The sequence below is a fragment of the Buteo buteo genome, chromosome 1 (assembly GCF_964188355.1).
Source record: "Buteo buteo chromosome 1, bButBut1.hap1.1, whole genome shotgun sequence".
Lineage (NCBI taxonomy): Eukaryota > Metazoa > Chordata > Aves > Accipitriformes > Accipitridae > Buteo > Buteo buteo.
Window position 1 is genome coordinate 27,873,660 of NC_134171.1, and position 20,751 is coordinate 27,894,410.

At 36.7% G+C, this 20,751-nt stretch overlaps 1 protein-coding gene across 1 annotated transcript in view; it reads right to left on the bottom strand.

Annotated features, from left to right (window-relative positions):
* Positions 1–284: 284 nt before the first annotated feature.
* KCTD8 (potassium channel tetramerization domain containing 8) overlaps positions 285–20,751 on the bottom strand; it is a 102,366-nt gene continuing 81,899 nt past the window's right edge. Inside the window, exon 2 of the mRNA XM_075041332.1 lies at positions 285–1,546. Within this exon, the coding sequence (XP_074897433.1) occupies positions 1,086–1,546 (461 nt within the window). The 3' untranslated portion in view covers positions 285–1,085. The remainder of the gene's footprint in view (positions 1,547–20,751) is intronic.

Sequence of the window (20,751 nt, forward strand, 5' to 3'; positions counted from 1 at the left end):
CATTCCCCGCTGCTTCTTAGCGTAACTCTCTTCCTCTTGGAAAGTCTGTATGGTGGTTCCAATTAAATGCCACTACCCTAAATACTTTTCACTCCATCTTGAAACCTGTTTTTTGTTTGGGGTTTTGGTTTTTTTGTCAGCAGAGTAGTTATGAAAACATTCAACAAAAAGTAACAATTTGCTTGATTCTATTTTTTTTAAAAAGAGGAGATAACAATAGCCAAGAAAATCTACCAGACGGTTCTTTTAATAAATACATTAAAGTCTCTTTTATTTTTCTCCAATTTTAGCAACTAACATAACAGAAACTTTCAGACCACCAAACCAGTTTTCACAATCTGCCATAAGTTTGCATTTCACAGAAATAATCCTGACAAGCACTAATAGAGGAACGTTGTTGGTGCAATAATAAAACAGTATAAGGCATATTTACACCATCCTTACATACAGAACACTGTACACACAAAAAAATCACAGATCCAGAACAAAGTAAATTCAATCCCTTAAACGTTTTACGTTTATAGGCTTGGTATCAAACAAATAATTCTCCAAGCAACAGACAACCTCTCGTTCTTGTGTGATTTATTTGTAACATTGTGCTCATGCAAAATAGGTATTTGCTTTATTGCATTAACATTGAAAGAACATTGGGAATTAGTTCTGAAACCAGTTCAATCGAATTTTAAACCCTGTTTCTCTTCATCCATAGCAAGTCTGAGTCATTTTTATTGGTGACATAAAACGAGGCATTAACTGATGATTGAGATTTTTATTCGGTAAGTTCCAAAACAATAATGAAGCTCAACTGACTACGGTTCGAAAACCATCTTTCTTGACCATGCACTTTTTTCTTTGCTATTATGAGGTGGTTTAGATGAGATGCCTTTTGTATTTTTTAAATGTCTATCTTTTTATATATATTTTTAAAGAAACCATGTACTACCCAACATCCACTGTTCACAGAAAGAAATAAGCAGCAGGAATAGCTCTGGTGGCAGAGTTGGCCAGGAGGAGGACATCAGTAAGTTAGTGGCAACTTAATAAACATCAAATGCCCCAGAGATACGTCATGAAAGTGTTGGTTACTATAACCCATATTTCTGCAAGAGTTCAGACTGCCAGGGACGTTTGCGCTCTGGAAAATAATCTGGAATGTGGATTTTTTTAAAATCTTGGATACATTTTCTCATCTCTTCCTCAACACTCAGCTTCTCACATACCTTCTTTTTGGAAAGATTTGTTTCTCTGGACTTGCTAATGAGAGTTTGAAAGAGTTCACTGTTCCTGCGTTTGTCTGGTGGTGGCATCCACTGCACTGGGGCCTTCTTAGACGGACGATCCAAAGTCAGAGTATTTGGCTGGTGGGCTGTGGATGGCTGAGTGCTGGTGGCATTTTCTTGAGGAGTGCTCGCTTCCGAGTGGCTGTCACAGCTCGAGGTGGACAACTCGTTACAGGAAGTCCCGCTTTCACTGCCCTTGTCCAAGACTTTGTCGTGCTTCCTTTCTTCGTGGTCTTGTTTGGGGGAAACGGTTCGCTGGGGGGGCCCTAGTACAAGTCAGGAGAGAAAAAGTATTAAGCAAGCTCTGGTTTACAGACAAAACTGATCAGACAGCATTTAGAAAAACGTGACTCAGGGTCTCGGCTGGCATAAATTGGTGGCAGCTCCTTGTAGTCAAAAGCGCTATACCAGACTGGTACACAAGTTGAAGGCCTGGTCCTCAAAATTCTCAATCCTAAAAATGTTTACAGCAAGAATAACTACACTGCCTGCCTAAGAATCCAGATCAGGAAACGTGCAAAATGCTCACAGATTATCTGTACCGGAAATCCCTGCATGCAGGTTTAAATGAGCTTGCTTGCTATTACACCCCAAGAAGTTTATTATGAGAAATTAGATTTTGTAGCGTTAGGAAAATACTACCATACAATTTGCAAACCCTTTGCCTAAATAAAAATATTCCAAGGGCTTCAATTTTTTTTTTGGAAGCTCTTAACTCACCTTTTCAGAAGAGGCTACTGATACTATGCTCTGCAGAGGTCAACTCTGCAGAAGCCCTGGACAAAAAAAGGAGTATTAATCCTAGAACAACAGAGAGCTCACTCACTACTGACAGAGTCTTTAGGCTTTTTTTCCTTTTTTTTTATCCTGTGGTGATTTCGCTGAACTTCTTAGTGTCAGTTATTGTCCCAGACTTGCCTCCGTGCCAGCTCAGAATTCAGTTGTACGCCTCTTACAGCACAATCTGGCAGGGAAAAGGAGGTTATGAAGTTATCGGGAAAGAGGCACTCTGCAATGGCAGGGAGAGTGGTCTGATGGCCTATCAGCAGGCACTGCTCAGCACTTCACACGCCTAAAAATCAGATCTAGGCTGTTATTCTCTCCAGATATCACTTTTGCTTTGAAGTCTTAAGCAGAATATGAATGTGAAAATTAAGTGGTAGCCGCTAAATCTGTGCAAGCGTTTTAATTTCTGAAGCCTTATTTCAAAACTCCAGCTGTGAAGTGAAATGATGCTATGCTGACATCATATAAACATCATGATCTTAATTTAGACACTATCTAAAGCTCACAGAAATATCTACAGAGTTCAAGAGGCGTTGGATCAGACCAAAGAGAAAAATTTCAAAGATGTTGAAACATCTAAATGAAAATGTAGACTGGGGCTTCAGTGGCAGTTGTGTGTCTGCTACAAACCCTGAAAGTGTCCAAATAGTTTAGGTATCTAAATATCTTACAAAAACTAGATTATCCATACAGTTTACCCAAACACCACTAGCATCCGTTAACTGCCTTTGCCAGTACCAAAACTCAGGGTATGACAGCTCAACCTTGAGTTAATGGGACAGAGCTGCAAGAAGATTTTTGAGTCACTTAGTATTCTGTTTTTCAGTATTTCAAATTAGAAATATAATTACAATTACAAAGAATGCAGGAGCAATATGAACACTCTAGTGTCTTTCTGACTGCAGTTCTATGATTCAAAGGAATCTAAGAAGATTGCAGTATTTTATATGAGACACAGGGGAAAGCAAAACAAAGCAAAACACAGAAGCAAATAAATAGTAATCTAACAACAACAGCATTCAACAACCTGCTTTTCTTTTGTTTTAGCTAGCATCCCAGGATGCTATGTCACATTTCTGTAGTCTGTCTAGAGAAACCCATGAATAACCAAGATCCAAGGAGGAGAGACAACAATCCATCAGGGCTTGTACTTACATTATTCAGAGTGAAAAACACAAATTATTTTCTACTTCATTATATTCAACCGAAATATTTAGCACATGGCTGCAGTGATTTTCCTCCTCTTTCTCTTCCAGAAATAAGTTCACCTTCTTAAATAGATTTACATGCCTTCCTTCTATTGTTGTATCTGGCATTTCATTTCATACCTCAAACTGTTATATGAATATGCTAAATCAAGAGTCAGCTGGCATTATGGAATTACTCTGGTTTTGCAGCATGCGATTATAAAACTGAGTAGTTAATCAGATAGTGATTTCAGTATTGTTACTCTGACTTTCAATAACATGATTAACATCAATATCTAATCTAGTTTAAAATCTTAGCTCCTTCAAATCTAACAACACACTCTATGACTAAGAAACTACAGTTTTCTGTTAGCAACACCCTGTAGTCTTCAACTCTGTCTTTCCTGCCCATTTTTTTTTTTTGGCTGTAACTTCATAAATCAAGATATTATTTCTAGCTGGTCTATTTTTATACTTACTTCTTTATTGGTACTCCTTGCTTCTTAAGGGCTCAAACTGGCAACATACTAAGGATCTATTACATAAAAGCACTGAAATACACCTTCAAGAATATAACAAATTCCATTTCCTGCTACAAGATTATTCAGGAGCCTGACAATAGGCAGGTATTTAAATGCTTTTTTGGATCACAGCCCTGAGGTTCAGTTCCTTACAGCACTGAGCCCTGTATGCTTCACTGAATTGCCTAAATTCACAATGACTTCAAACACAGGTTTCTCCCACACCTCTCCTTTTAAAAATTAACAAATCCTCCCTCACAAAGAATTCTTTATATGCTCCTGCACTTCTTTCTCAGTAGCGTGTTATTAGCAGAAGCAACAGTTCTGCTAGAGGGGAGGTTTTTCTCACAATATTTTCCACCTGCTGGAACCCAAAAAGAATTTATAAATACATATGAAAGAATCCTCAAAAGTGATTTGTTTAATTTTCAACATTAGGGATTATCAGATAAATTTAGCTACATCTCTAATTCAGAAAACATCTCCTTATTGCCCTGTATGCTGGCACACTCATTTGTGGCTGGGATTGTGTGATGGCTGGGATTGTGTGATGGGATGCTGTTTCCACATTCTCAGCCCTTCCAGAATAACACCAAAGACCTTAAAATAGCTCAGTCTGCCTCAAACTGCTTACTTTCCGGAGTGCAGAATAGATCTTAAAAACTCAGAGAAAGTATATTTGCTCCACCATGCACATAGAATCATTTAGGTTGGGAAAGACCTTTAAGATCATCAAGTCTAACCGTTAACCTAACACTGCCAAGTCCACACGTAACACTAAAAAACTCAACCTGTCCCTCCTGCTCCTGCCCTTTGTAGGATCTCCCACCTGCTGCTGGTTCCCCAACTTAGAGAAGCTGGAAGTGAGTCACTGCATCTTGGTCCTCTCCAACTCATTCTTCTCTACCCAGCTATGTCCAGTTGCCCTGTTTACTGCCCAGTTCTCTGAACACCTCCCAGGTAACAGTTCTCCTCCAGGCAGTTCAAGTAGACACTAAACTTCCCACTACTTTTTCCATTACTGCTCTTAAATGGCTCAGCCTCTCTTAGAAAATGAGCTTGTCCTTTACCTGGGCTAACTCACCACCTCTGTTACAGTGGCTACTAGACTCCCAAGTCCAGTACCCTTGAGAGAGTACTTCAAACACATTTCTCTAATCAGGAAGGCACATTACATTTACTTTGACTGTATTTATTCCTCATCTATGTTGCTCTGCACACATTTTAGCCAACATTTCCTGGCAGAACTAACTGATAGAAGAATTGCTTTCAAGCAATTACTACAAAATATTCATGGAAAATGAACTAGAAACTTATAAACCTAATTCTCTGCAGTGAAAATCTGCTTCTAGCAGTTACAAAATCAAAACAGAAACCAGAAGAAGTCCTCTCTGAATTTCCTGTCAAACAGTAACTGAGGAACAGAGCTCCAATCAGGAACAGAACATGACAAATACAACAGCAAACCATCCACTGCCCAATAACTATTTGTTGAAAATTGTAACCACATACTTCTGGAAGTCAAATAAACCTTAGAAAGGTCTAAATTGCTTGTGGATATTCATAAAGTGCAGTCAGAATAGCTATTTGATGATTTATTTAGCTCTGTCTCCTGCAACAGAGAAAAATACCACACTGGAAACTTTAAAAGCATAAAAAGCATAAAATAATTATATTCTGCTTATCTGTATTTCAGTTTTTGTGTACACTTATTTTCTTAAATATTAATACAACAGGCTTAAAGTAGAGGAAATCATATTCAAGTCCAGTTCACCCGACTGCTCCATAAACTGGCTTCACCAGGGGTAAGTCCTGCCTGACCGACCTAGTGGCATTCTAGGATGGAGTTACTACCTCTGTAGACAAGGGAAGAGCTACAGCGGTCATCTATCTGGATTTCTGTAAGGGATTTGACACAGTCCCTCACAACATCCTTCTCTGTCAATTGGAGAGAGATGGATTTGATAGATGGACTGTTCTGTGGATGAGGAATTGGTTGGATAGTCGCATCCAGAGGGTAATGGTCAAGAGCACAATGTCCAGGTGGACATTGGTGATGAGTGGTGTCCCTCAGGGGTCAGTACTGGGACCAGTACTCTTCAATATCTTCATCAATGACATGGACAGTGGGGTTGAGTGCACCCTCAGTAAGTTTGCAGATGACACCAAGCTGAGTGGTGCAGTTGACGTGTCTGAGGGATGGGATGCTATCCAGAGGGACCTGGACAAGCTCAAGAAGTGGACCCATATGAAACTCATGCACAAGGCCAAGTGCAAGGTCCTGCACATGGGTTGGGGCAACCCCTGGTATCAGTACAGGCTGGGGGTTGAAGGGCTTGAGAACAGCCCTGCAGAGAAGGACTTGGGTGTACTGGCGGATGAAAAACTGGGCATGAGCTGGCAATGTGTGCTCGCAGCCCAGAAAGTCAACCGTATCCTCGGCTGCATCAAGAGAAGCGTGGCCAGCAGTTTGAGGGAGGTGATTCTGTCCCTCTGCTCTGCTCTGGTGAGACCCCACCTGGAGTACTGCATCCAGCTCTGGGGTCCTCACCACAGGAAAGACATGGACCTATTAGAGTGGGTCCAGAGGAGGGCCACAAAAATGATCACACCTCTCCTATGAGGACAGGCTGAGAGAGTTGGGGTTGTTCAGCCTGGAGAAGGGAAGGCTCCAGGGAGACCTTATTGCAGCCTTTCAGCACTTAAGAAGGCTTATAAGAAAGATGAGGATGGACTTTTTAGTAGGGTCTGCTGTGATAGGACAAGGGGTAATGGTTTTAAACTAAAAGAGCGTAGATTTAGACTAGATATAAGGAAGAAATTTTTTACAATGAGGGTGGTGAAACACTGGAACAGGCTGCCCAGAGAGGTGGTAGATGCCCCATCCCTGGAAACATTCAAGATCAGGTTGGCTGGGGCTCTGAGCAACCTGATCTAGTTGAAGATGTCCCTGCTTATTGCAGGGGGGTTGGACTAGATGAGCTTCAAAGGTCCCTTCCAACCCAAACTACTCAATGATTCTATGATTCTCCTCTCTCTCTGTAGGTCAAATGCCCAGTTTATTGTATGTGCAGTGGTAGATGCATGCATTAACTTCTTCCTCACTCAGCTACTTTATTCCTACAGTGTCTCAAAGATAATTTGTTTGTTTGTAAATCAGTTTATTTTTACTGTGGAATGTAAAAGAAGTTGTGAACATATGCATAGATTGCTGTGGTTAGCTATTTTAATAAGTACTGTATTGACATGAAGAACAGAAAACCTTAGCTCTGGAGTACAACAGTTATAGCTGGATGTAAGACATGTAGACGAGTTGATACTGATATAAAAACAGTCATTTGGAAACAATACATAACCAACACTTTAAATGTGTTCAGTATGCAGTACCTCAAACAAGAAGAATGGAATCTGTTAAAGAGATGCTATCTTTTACTGTTGTTCCAGAAAATGTACACGAAAAAAATGAAATTATCTGAGTTTTATCAATCCCCTTGACAGCGCTACAAAATTAAGCCTGTTTGTTGATTTAAATAAAAAACTAATCCAATTTAAAAAAAACCCTAAACCAACAAACCCAAAGTCTAGAGTTTTTCTATGATGTAATTCTAGTGAAAATAAAGTTCTGGGGGATATTTTATCTTCATAATTTTCTGTTTCTTCAATAGTACTTTTTTTAAAAAAAAAAACAGTTCTACTAGATATAGTATATTGAATTAATCAAATAATCCAATTAAGGGTTCCTTTGAACTGGTATAGCTATAAATGGAACTAACTACTGCATAAGCAAAATATTTTTAACCAATACTTTATATTTATTGAGAATGTATCTTAAAAACATTGCAGCAAAAATTGTTAATAAAATTAGGATGTAAAAAAATACTGATGCAGTAAAAAAATTCCATGTTTTTAACTGATTTCATAAAAAATGAAAACAGGAGGGCAACAAGTTTTTAAACTGACTAATTATATTGGGTGGCTCAGAAAGACAATAGCAAAGAGAACAAAAGTTATTTTTATTTGTATCTGTAGAAGAAATTATATCTAATCCAACAATACTATTTGCAGTTGATTCATAATTTTTGCACACTTGAGAACATTGGCAGTATGTGATTTGCACATGATTTTGCATGAAATGCAATTTTTTTTCACATTGTTTTGCATAGGGAAAAGTCCTTATTTTTATAGGCTACACAGGACCTTCAGTCTGGTACACAGCTATGTTAAACCCCTGAATGAACTTTCCCTCTACCTACTATCTCAAAATTACATTATATTCAGAGTGAATATAAGATGAATCCTATTGTGTTTTATGATTTAATTTTAAGAAACTAAGTAAAATTAACTGCAATTAATATACAATCATCGAAAAAATACTCATCAAATCTCACATTATGATGGACTTACCATCTTGCATATCTAGGGTTTTTTATTACCTTTCACCAACATTCAAAGTATTACACTAAACTGAATGCTGAGAGAGAAATCACCTGTGAAATCTGATGACAGGTTATGGCTACTGTGGGAACATTTTCATTACCAGACTTTTGAGTACTTAATATCACACTTCAATGGTAAATGATTATCTTTTATGTCTAATTTCACTTTGATTTTATTTTTAAAAAAGATTATTTTTAAGAGCTATAAAAGGATAGCTCTAAACCCCTGACATTTTCTGTGGCATATTAATGATATTTCCAGTTTTAGAAGAAAATCCTGTTCTGAGAGCCCAGCTCAGCACAGCAATTCACTCCCTGAGACCAGCAAGGGATTCAGCTTGCCTCTTACCGCTAGAGCTGTAGGTTAAAACTAGCTTTATGGCAGGCAAATTTACAAGGGACTTCCTGACCACTGCACTCTGTTCTCTTTAATGCACTACAAAATCAAGCTAAATCCACTGCTTGGATTTAGCGGTGAGACTTTATGTGCTTTTTTTTTTTTAACTCCATACAGTTTGTCAAGGAAAATTTTCTACTTATTTTAGGTATTGCAATTTACATCTAACTTAGTCCTATTTGGGGGTGGGAGGAAGGAAGGCCATGCCCCACTTAATTTCTATTTTAAGGCTAATATGCAGGCCTACACAGGAATTAAGTGGCATGCAGTCCTTAGCTGTTCCTCTGCCTTTGGATGAATTTTATCCATCATGAACATCCCAAGCAAACAATACTAATAACTACATATATATATATATAGTGAGACATATCTAAGTGCTCTTGACAAGCTCTGCTCTTGACAGCTTGCACTTATGGGAAAAATTGAAGAGTTCAGTGTAGAGATTTCAGTGGAACGAAACTTTGTGTGGGAGTTGTTATGCTGTGTGGTTTCAAACCGCTTCAAGTAAAAAAAATATACATATATTCAGTTTCCAATTTGGGTCTCATCTGGTAAAAATTTCAAACCACTTTTGGATTAAAGACCTGATCCAAAGAATGCTTAGTATATAACAGTGAAGTATTTTTCAGAAAGGAGGATTGAAATTCAGCATAACCTATTTTGTTCCTCCTTTCAGATGGGTGACGAATTGCTATGGGTAGCCAAATGCTCACACTTTCATGTTCTTTGACCCAGCTGAGGCTTGGCTTTAGTCAATGCAAAGTAGAATAGCTTCAGTAAAATGAAGAGAATGTTCCTTTCGCCTTTGATTACTTCAAGGTACCATACTCATTTGGAAGAAGTGAGTTAACTTCCCTCAGGCACAAGAGAGAATTAGTTTCTGGGAGGCTTTGATTTATTAATGTGCTAAGCCCTGAACTCTTGGGTAAAAGGCCAGCACTGTTGACATATCAACTTCAGTACTTTGAGCAGAATCTGAATTTTATGTGATTTAAGAAAGCCAAGCAAGTCAGCTTGAAGATGAGACTGCCACAGAGAGGTCTGGCAAATCTCAGGAGGGCTTTCCTGACATGAAGAATAGCACTTAGGTTACTCACATTTTATCAAAACAGTTTTGTAAATATGCCCTATGTTCTGGCAAAGCTTCAAATTCGTATCTACAGGGCATGTAAATTGCTTTGGCTTCACTAACAAGCTGATTCTGAGCTGTGAGTCTGGGTCCAAAACTGCATTAATTTAAAAAAAGTTTTAGACTTAAATGTTGACCCCATTCAAGTCAAAGACAACACACTCTGTGACCTTAAGTTACAAAAAATTAATTCAAAAACAAAGCCTGTTCATTCTAGTGTGAATCCAAAATACAAGATCTTAGAAGCAAAGCAATTTAATGGTGAAAGCAGAAAGGGTGAAAAAATACTGTCTCTTCTTACAGAAAAAAAAAGGGGGGGAAGTTAGAATGATTTCTATAACTTTTCAGTACTTTACTCAGAAAGCGTATTTTTACTGGCATCCCTGGAAAATTCATCTTCAGGTAAAACCAAGCAAAATTATTGCAGATAATACTTTAGCCCCCAAATATTTGAGCAAGAACATGTGAAAACACTATGTTCTAAAGAAAACCTCACTGTAGATTTAATTATCATCTTTGCTAGAATATGGAACTTATAATAGGATGTTCAATGAGTCATTGTAGACAAACTAAAGAAACGAAGAGAAATTTAAAAAAAAATCATGGCGATTATGAGAGATGAAGGCAAAATACTCCTTGATTATTCTGAAACATTTTACTACATTCAGAATTTAATAGGAAATGCAAATTTTCCCGTAATACTTCCTGTCCTCTACTGCCAAGCCCATGAGGCATCTCATATGCTTTGATTCCAACACAAAATTTCAATGTAGGATGTGTACACTGAAGTCTTCTTGGTAATGTTTAGGAGCATTAAGATTTTTAGGAGTGTTTATTTGCTGTTTCATGGATATTTCAATAGGAAGAATATGTCTGTGATTGCACTCTTGATGAAACCTTTTATTTAAATCTCCTTACCTGCCATGGAAAGATAAAAAGACACTGTGTAGAGATTGCGGCTGTATTGGGCATAGCTCCCACAGGGGAAATTACCCTTTAATAGTGTTAAGCTCGATGGTGTGTGAATGGTTATGTGGTACTTGAAGTGAATGAACCAATTCATCTTTCAGATTAGGACCACATGCCTGTAAGTGATAAGTGCTTTGTCTCAAAAGAAAAAAAGAGAACACAACAACATAAAAATATTTTTCTGTCACATTTACTACCACCTGATATTAAACTAACTTCTAGAAAGGGTACAGTAGAATAAGTTAAATAAATCAATGAAGAAAATTTCTTTGCTTATTTCCAATCAAGCTGTATTCTAAATATTAACATTATTCACAACAACAACAAAAAGACTAATTAATATATAGGGAGGGAACTATTTTTCTTACTTGGAATGACAGAAGATAAACAATAAATAGTCCTGGGCCAAACTTGAGTTCATTAGATATTTCACCCTAATCTTGTTTTGAACAAATAACAAAATGACATTGCTTTCATTTGTTACTTTTCCAACTGGGTTTCATGGTAGGCAAAACAGTACTTAAATATGAGAGAGCCAGTGAAATTCTGACATAGACAATGTGTTGCATTCCAGTAAAAACCAATGAAGAGTCCACAGCATTTTATAAAATGTATTAATCTGAAAATTTTGAAGTCATTCTGAGAAGTGTCTTTTCTTGGCAGATAAGCTAAAGGTAACAGGAAAGATCAGCAATTTTCATATCCAACTACAAACAGAGTCAAATATTGAAGATGATATTTTTATTTTGTGGAGTTAGAGATGGCTACTGCATTAATGCACTGCTGGAGATACAAGAAGAAGATGAAATGTTTGGAATAGATAAGATACAAGCTGAATCAACATCAAAAGACTGAAAGTCAGGAAAACACCAATACTGTCAATATCCACCCACTGTGTATGATGCATGACAGATTTTATCCATTTCAGGACTATATCACTAGGTCAATACTTTGCAGCCAAAGATGTCAACCCTCCTGATTACCCTTGAAGAGACTACTGTTTAGCAAAAAGATTGCAAGGTCTTCTGCAAAATCCCAGAAGTAAAATTTCAAAAGTCTATCCCAGCTGAAAGAATATTGTAAAGTTATCTGACAAGTTCCTAGCAGACAACACAAAATTCCAGATTCAACCAGATGCTTCACATTTTGTAAGTTATTTGGAGAAATGAGAATCACTGAAGCAGTATAGAATTTTCTTCCTGAAGCAATATCTGGACACGTCATCACATTTTTCAGTGGTGGTCATATGCTATATTAATTTCCACTAACAGCAGAGCAATAGCAATAAAATACAAATATTATACTAGTAGCAGTAAGACAGCTTGATCTTCAGATTGGAGGGGTTTGGTTATTTTAGAACGAAAGCAATTTGACACAAATGTATTTCACATGTAGAATGGTTGATTTGTTCTCTCTCCACCCATAGAAATATTTTTCCCTTGCCCAAAATCTGAAAATGTAAGTACTTAAAATAATTTTGATGCTTGAAAGAAATCTCAGAAATGAATGCATTAGTATACATGACAAATGAGAACAACTTTTATAAAAAGCATGCCTCTTCCATAACTTCATTTGCTACAGTGAATAGTCGCGATTGCTTGTATTTCAGTAACATCTCAGCAGCATCTGGTAAAGGGGCTTGTCATTCATTTCCAAACTGTAAACTAGGTTCATGCTCAGCTCTGTGTGCTAATACCATTTGCCTTTTTTTTGACTGGTCATTTTTCAGTGGCTATCAGTTAAGAGCTAAAATCTTTTGTTCTGTCCATGAAAAATGCTTATTAGTTGCTTATTAGATGCAATATTTTCCCTTAAAGAAATAGTTAACTGATATTAAACTCCACCAAATTATCTTCATATTATAAATTTGGTGTCTGAAAATTAATAAGACTTATCTAGAGTGATATTCCCAATTTACCACAAAAAGGAGTCAGGGGAATGATCAGAAGCAGGACATTTGATCATGTTGCTTTTATAAACTCCCTCAAGACTTCAGTGTTTCTTTCACCTCACTGGTGCTGGCAGAAAGTTTACTTTGTTAATGCGGATCACTGGAAGAGAATTCCTTGACACAGACCCCAGTCTTCCAGCTGCTACTCTAGCCCTTGTAGGTAAAAGTGAAGGTACTTTCTTATTCTTTCACCACCAGGATACTGGACAGTACTAGAGAATCTTGGTATCAAAGATGTAAATGTCTTTAAATTATTCTTTCTTAACCATTTTCTTGAAATCACCTCTAACACAGGCTTAAGTTACAAGAGGGGAAAAAAAAACTTAAAAGCCAACAACACATTTACAAAAGCTCTCTAAGGGCAGAACTGACAAAAAAAGAAGATAATCACTCCATCTTTGCATTGCAGAAACACATCCCAGATGCATCTCCCTCCCAGGTTTCACAGAACAAACTATAAATGACTGCTTAACCTGTGGGTTTAGAGGCTCAGTTCTATTTCCTATTCAGTGTCCTCAGACCACATTCAGAGAAAACAGCTGTTGGGCTGGGGAAGGATACTGTTTATCCCTGATATAGCCCCCTGATCCTTGGGGGGTCCCTCTGAGGTTGCTAGATATTATCATTCCCCTTTCTCACTTCCTTCCCCTTTCTTCTAAGGACATATTTATTTGTAAGTCCATCAGGAATTTCAGTCTGTTGTCAACCATATTGCTGGCTGCTGCCTTCTGCTTTGTAAATATTAATATTGGTTGGACATCTGCTCAAGTGCGAAATAGTCTTTTAGCCACCGGGTCTCTGTTTGGCAAAGCCCTAATCAGAGTTTTAGGCAATGGGAAGCTGAATCTCTTTCCACCCAGATAAGCAGTGCTGTTCTTTGAACCACTCACATTTCGTTTTTCCTGAATTAGTTGTAACTTGTCAGCTGTCAGATGTGGCTCCCTATGTGGCCACATAAATGCTTGTGCCAGAACAAAAGGCATCAGAGGGATGGGAAAGAATATTCAAGTGAAGGCACTGCACTTCTCACTGATGGCTTATGACAATTTGAAACATACATGAAGCAATTACTTGCCTTCTTGTGACACACACATACATTAAATATATTGACTTAGTAATGTCCTCATAAAATTTAGTTTACTTTCAATAAAAGTATACATGGAATGTAAAAAATGCCATCTCAAATAAGGTCTACCAGTCAGAAACATATTTCAGTGGGACCAAGATCACTGCTTCTCTCTTAGAATTTCCAACACAAGTTAAAGCAGAGGGACAGTGATTAACACAGCAATTTCAGGAATCTTTGTTTCGATACTTTCTTTTAAGAAAAGTTCATTTGCAACTCATTGGTAAGAACTCTCCTCTTCGGGGCCTGTCAGTGACTATCTTGGTTACTTTGTTCTAACAGTATGGGCAACAGGAAAAAAACCCAAACAATAAAAAAAGAGACAGAATCAACCATCACGTTGTGGCTTGCTTCTCCATTCAATTTCAGATACTAAACCAAAATTTTTCCTTGATAGTTTTTATTTCTGTTTGTCTAGTATCATTTCACATTACTTCGCTTCATCAATTACTTTGTCAATCCCTTTAGATAAAATGTGTAATCTTCATTTCTTTCTTCCAGCTCTTTTGGTTTTACAGGTTTCTTTCTGACTGGCATGCAAAATAAATTAATATTAATGTGAATTTACAGAACGTGTATAAAACATGCTAGCAGAAAGTTGTCAAAAAACCATGCACTGGCTTTGGCATTAGAAGAAGTCTCACATTAAAGAAATATTTCAGATACCAGCAATCTTGGCAGGCTTACATGATACTTATGATAGCACTTTAGGCAATAAGCAAGTGCAAAACAATTGGAAATGCACACTTGGATCAAGTCTGCATTTTACTTTTGATTACTGAGAACTAGCAGTGAATTATATGAACTGGGTAAGAGTCCACAGTGAATTATTCTAATGGTTCAAGCACTAAGAGGGAAGCAATTCAGAATATACTCAGATTATATTTGTATAGTTTTATGCCTTTCCTCGCTGGTCCCAGGGATAATAGAAATGTCTCAAACTGCAAGAATTCTGTGAAAAGACTAGAAAGCTTTGCTGAAAGCTTTCCCTAAGTAACAGTGATGGTCATCAATGAGGTCTTTCTCACTCCTGTGTACATAGCAAGAAGTACATTTCAGACTAACATTTCAACTCTAGCAGTGCCATTCATCTGTTTTATCATTAAGGTGTGGTACATGAAAACCAAAGTAAAACAATATGAAATTAATGGGGCATTGCATCCCAGACTATGTAAACACATGCCGATAATACGGCACTATCTTTAGATCCAAATTCCTAGATCAGCCTTATGGAACATACAAAGCATTCGCTCTGAGTAAATAGCTTCAGAAAATATGAAAACGTACGCAGAAAACCAATCTTATTTATATGGTATATATTTAAGTAAAATAAAAATTATTGAATATGTAAAGGATAATGAATTCACTCTGTACACAACATCTTGTCCTCTGCAAAAAGCAAAATAGTTTGCAAATCATTTGCATGTAAAAATATTATATATCCATACAAACAAAATATTATGACTATACGACATTGTCCTAGGAAGACAATTAACTCTATCCCAACTGAGACCAGGACAGACATAGACCCACAAAGAGATAAAAAAAACCTGAAGGTTGAATTCATTAAATGAATTCTTGGGAAACAGTGCAACCACATAGATTACAGCTACAGTATAGTAAAGACAAGGTGAAGTTCTTAACAGAAATCCTGAGTATTTGCAGAACAAACTACATTTTTCACAAGACAGAACCAACAGCATTTAAGGAACAGGACTACACTGGTCACACTTAGAAAGTCAAAACATACAGGGATGTCTAACACAAATATTTGAAATATTGCAAAATTTCTTCATATGCTTCTTCAAGATATTACTTGCAGATAAAAGTGATGTTATGTATCTTGAACTAACCTAAATGTTTCCTCATTACTTAATCCTATAAAAGTAATAAAAAGGAGTCTAAAAAGGATTTACTGCTATTACTGAGGTGGTTGTTGTTATTAATATTCATTTTATTTCCCTTGCAGACTATATGTTCTAGTAATAGGCTACATTGTGCATAATGTAGTTGGGCTGCATGATCATGAATTAATAGATGACCTTTGCCCTGAACAGGTTAAAGTCTAAGAACAAAACAAGAAACAACAGATGGGAAGAGACAGACAGATGGGAAGATACCAAAAAATGCAGTATTGGTCAGCACGATAGGCTGGTTGACTCAGACCTCCAGCTGTCTAATCTTTTGTCAAAATTTATACGAGCAGCACAAAACCAGAGAGTTTTAAGGAGGGTTTTGAAGGATAATAACACAATAGCTTTGCAGATGTTAGGGGCATCTTCTCCCTCAAGTAAGAAGCAGCATCAGAGGTGACATGAATGTGAGCAATAGAGAAAGGCACCATGGTCTGGTTGGGGCTAAGAGTTACCATTGCAACAGCAAATGATATGGGCTAGGTGAGGATAAGCAACCAAAGGCCTTAAGTGTGAGGACAAGCAACCCGCATCTGAAATAAAAATGAGAGATTTAATGCAGGGACTGAGAAACAAGGGTCAAAGCAATAAACTACAAAAATGAGGTTTTTTAACACCACAAAGCAGATGCTCTGGGAGCAGATAAAGTAGTATTTTCCACAGCTAGGTACTTAAGGTCTGGATGGAAGAGGTGGAAAACAAAGACCCTTCTTAGAAATAAATATAATTTAATTCTTCCTATTTCTAAGTAAGCCCATTTAAGGCTTGAAATCCACATTGCTTTTATTATAAACAAAAGGGCCCAGAAGCAATTTCCATCCAAACACAAGACCCTGCTTCTTCAGTGTATCTGAATTTGATTTGGAAATAACTGAAAATATCATTTGCCAGAATACTTTCCTCTGTCCTTGGTTAAGCAGCTACATAGGTCTATGGAGCAGGTCCTGGTTGACTGTTCCATGCTTTCCTCAAGAATTCCTACAACACTTTCTTGCCTCACCCCAGTTCTTCCCAATGAATTCCTGCCATCTTCTTGCAGCAGAACTCAAGGGATAAACAGCACCAGACCTGTTTTGAGCAACTTTAGGTTTGTAAAATTGGTCCTACAGAAATGATATAGCCTTCTGATTCAAATTTGCTTATGTGTTCTACATGATGCGTAATTTGTTAGTGGAGACATCTTGCCTGCAATATTTATTTATTCCTTAAATTCCTCATCCCTTACAGAAATATTTTCTGTAAGGTCACTGCTAGTTGCATCCAATAGTTGCATTTACATGTGACATTTCCATCCCTGACCAAACAACAAAGACTCTGGTTACTAGCCCAGGTGAAACCAGCATTAGAAAGAGTAAGAAGACTTCATCCTTCTCTTACTCCAAATGTTTTAGATATTTATCAGGAAACACAATCAATATGCATAACTGAGATCTTTAATCACTTACTACAGTTTGCAATGAATAAATTATGCTCAGCTCAGACTAAAATGTGTTTGTTTAAACTCATTCTTTCTTGAAATATTAACTATATTTGCAAAGTTTTTAAATAATAAAAATGTTAAATAATAAAACATGGACTGATTTTCTACCGTCCTGCAAATTGAATACCAAATGAGTACAGAAGGCTATCTAAAAAGGGTGACGGTGTTCTTTAGTGAAAATTTCACTTCTTACATTATTCTTAGAATTTTTTTTTAAATAAAATATACCAAATCTTGAGACATTCACAAAACATGTCTCAGCAGTACTGAAATATAGCTGCTATTAGTCAATGTCTAATTTAGCCCCAATGGAGGCAAAGAAAACAACAAAAAAAGCCCTACAAGAAAAAGCATGAGAATTACAGAGGAGAAATACACATTTATTTACACATTTCACAATAATCCTACATTCCAGTAAATTTTCTGAAGAATGTTTCAATTACGAGCTGAGTGGCTTTTGTAGCTTTGCATAGCAACAAAATGAATGAGAGCAGGAAGGAAAAATACATTAAAAATTATCTTGGGAGAGTGAACAGACAGTACTATTGAAAATTTTTACATCAAATTTCAATTGCCAAACAAACCGGTGCAATTTTCATTTTATCATAGTAACCTACCTTATAGTAAAAACATTATACAGAAAATAATAACCTCATTCTGATTATCACTAACAATTCTACCTCAGTTTGACCAAAGGCACAGTCAATAATTGTTTTACTAGAGTTTCATTAAAGCTAAACTAATTTATGTTCTCTCATTTTCTTTTCCCACCTTTGACAGGCTCAACAGACCAGCAGATGGAATAATTACTTTGGAATATTATCACAAAAAAAAAAGTCACTGAGTTAGAAAAGCAGCATTTGACGCTTTTTAGTAAGTGAATCATTTATACTGAATATAATCTTATTTTGTATTAACTGGCATTTTCATTGCATTCATGTAAAAGCTATCATATCTTAGCTGTACAAAACACTAAAATGCACAAAAAGTGAAAACTAAGAAAAAGATAAATGGCAGTTGATATGGAAATACATCTTTCTTCTAATAGCCATAAGGCTTGGGAATATTTACTCTTTCAGAATACAAGACTCATTTGTTGTCTTACAGATGTCGACATGGGTTTGCAGTAACAGTTGCAGTTCTGCATTTGGAAGTTTCCAACAGCAATCCAAACTGAAACCTGCTTCTGATGACAGCCGAGATGGTGCTTCTTTCCTGTTACCATGAAGGGCTGACAAAAAAGACCAGTATATGTGTATAAGGACTGTCAGGGGCCAATGATGTAACTTTAGTGACTCAGATTTCCAAGTGCAAACTGTACAGTTGTTAATCAGGGGAAGGGCAATGTGCGGCCTTTCTTCTCACTTTTTGTATTCCCTCAAATGGAACCCAGGATCAAAATACGCCTCTCTTGTTACATTCATTGGTCCCAGGCTTCTTATAGTGATTTTTTTTTTTCCTATATGCTTGTTTCTCCTACTATTACTATTTTGATTCCCCTATATGCTAGCTTCATTTAAGCAAGCTTTACCAATGATAGTGCATCTTTCCTATTCAGCTGCACATTGAGCTTTCAAATACAACAAGGCAGTTACCCTGAACAAATTGTTTCTGTGTCTGAAAATGTAATCTTTTTCTGCTTTTCAATGTCAATATGAAAGCCAGGGTGCTTCTGTCTCGGTGCCTGAGTTTCTCCATCTGTAAAATGTGTCGTCCCTTCTGTAAAATGCTTCAAGATCTACGGCTGAAAATATTACATGACAATTGGATACCAATAATATACTAGAATAAATCCCACTGATTTCTTACAAAATAAATTCCAAATTTATTTTGGGGTTACAAAATAATGTACAGCTGGGGCAAGAGAAAGTAAAATTAAGATCATAAACTAGTTAATAGGTTTATCTGTAGAAGAGATCCCTCTTGTACATTCTTACTAGTATTTCTGGTCTGCTAAAGCATGGTATGCCACAGTATTACTGTGGCTTGACAAATTTAGAAAAGCAAAGGAAGTAAAAGTCCATAGTGGAAAAGATGAATGAAAATCCAGTGATTGCAATGTTGGTACTTCTGGCTGCTTCAGGTTGACTTTTGTCTGAGTTTCACTCTGCAGTCAAAAGTTTATGAAATTATCCCTTCCTATTTGTTACACTTAAAGAGTGTAAACAAAGGTGGAAAAGAGGAAGAAAAATGTGCTGATCTAGAGTCCTACATTATCCACACAAGATATTGTAACTAACTTACACACTTAAGACCTAGCTTTTGTGTTATCCTTAGTATGCAGGAATGGCAGAGCTTCAGAGCTGCCTGTATTCCAGGCAAGGTCACAGACGGAAGGTGAACACCGGCAGGGACTTTTATTGACAGAACAAAAGCTTTGAGATTTCCTTTGAAAGAGACTGTCTGCATTTAAAACAAAACAAAACAAAACAAAAAAGGAAATGTGCAGAGAGAACTCCCTTTCCTAACATATCCTTCCATTTCCCCACAGCCAAGATCAGGGGCTTCACAAACTGGGAACGGTGACTGCAATACGGTGCTATTTCATTATTCTAGCTGGATGTGTTCTTCACAAATATACTAACACGAAACAAGAGGCACAATCTTGGCTATATGTTCTATTTCTTTAGAGAAAAACTTTAAACTGGATTCTTTAACCCAATCATAAAATGCTTTCCGACACAAATACCACCAACTGTTCCTTGTATAAAGAACAAAATAAAATAAAAAGAAAGACCATTCTTCACAGTAAACTTAATAGCTTCTTTGACTTTACTTTTCAACCTTCTGTCACTGATATAGTTTGTTTATCCTCCTCAGCAGATGTTCATAGTAAGAAAACAGAAAGCACAGGTATTTGTAATATTTAATCATAGTGAAGGTATTGCATCTTTTAAAATATATAAGGGTCTAGAGCAGAATTGGTTCTTCTCTTGCTCAGGATGGTTTTTGACTTTTGTATCTTGTTTTAAGACATAAGTTTTTCCATTTCTGCAAGTAGGATGATTGTTGTATTTTTATACAATAATGTAAAGAAAGTAGGGAAATCCACATAAGTAAAAAAAAGAATTCAAAGTTATGAAATTAATTTCCAGTGCTTTTGGAAATCACCTGTTTTTCTTCTTAAAGTTACTTTTTCTAGAAAAAAAAAGAATAATTTAAATCCATGTGTTTAACAGATTTTAGCTTTTGATGAAACACATATTTTTCACTGAAAAAGTATTTCAGCAGATTTTTCTGAACACCACCAGTGCTATAAATATATCCTCCACATCTTACATCACCCTATGTCTGTGACACAACTGAACCAATAGTTCCACAGATCACTTTTGATATTTGTCTGAAGCTATTTCATGTCTTTATATGAAAGAATAAAAGGGAGAAAGGGACAAAGAATAGAAATAATTTTAATAGGTATGGTAAAGTAATTAGACTAAGAGTATCTCTGGGTTATGCAGTATCTATGGATAATGCAGGTACAGTACTAAAAATGTAGATATAGAAATACATTTCTACTAATGGCAAGGCATTATATAATATATCCATATAACACAAAAAATGCCACTTTTTTCCTCA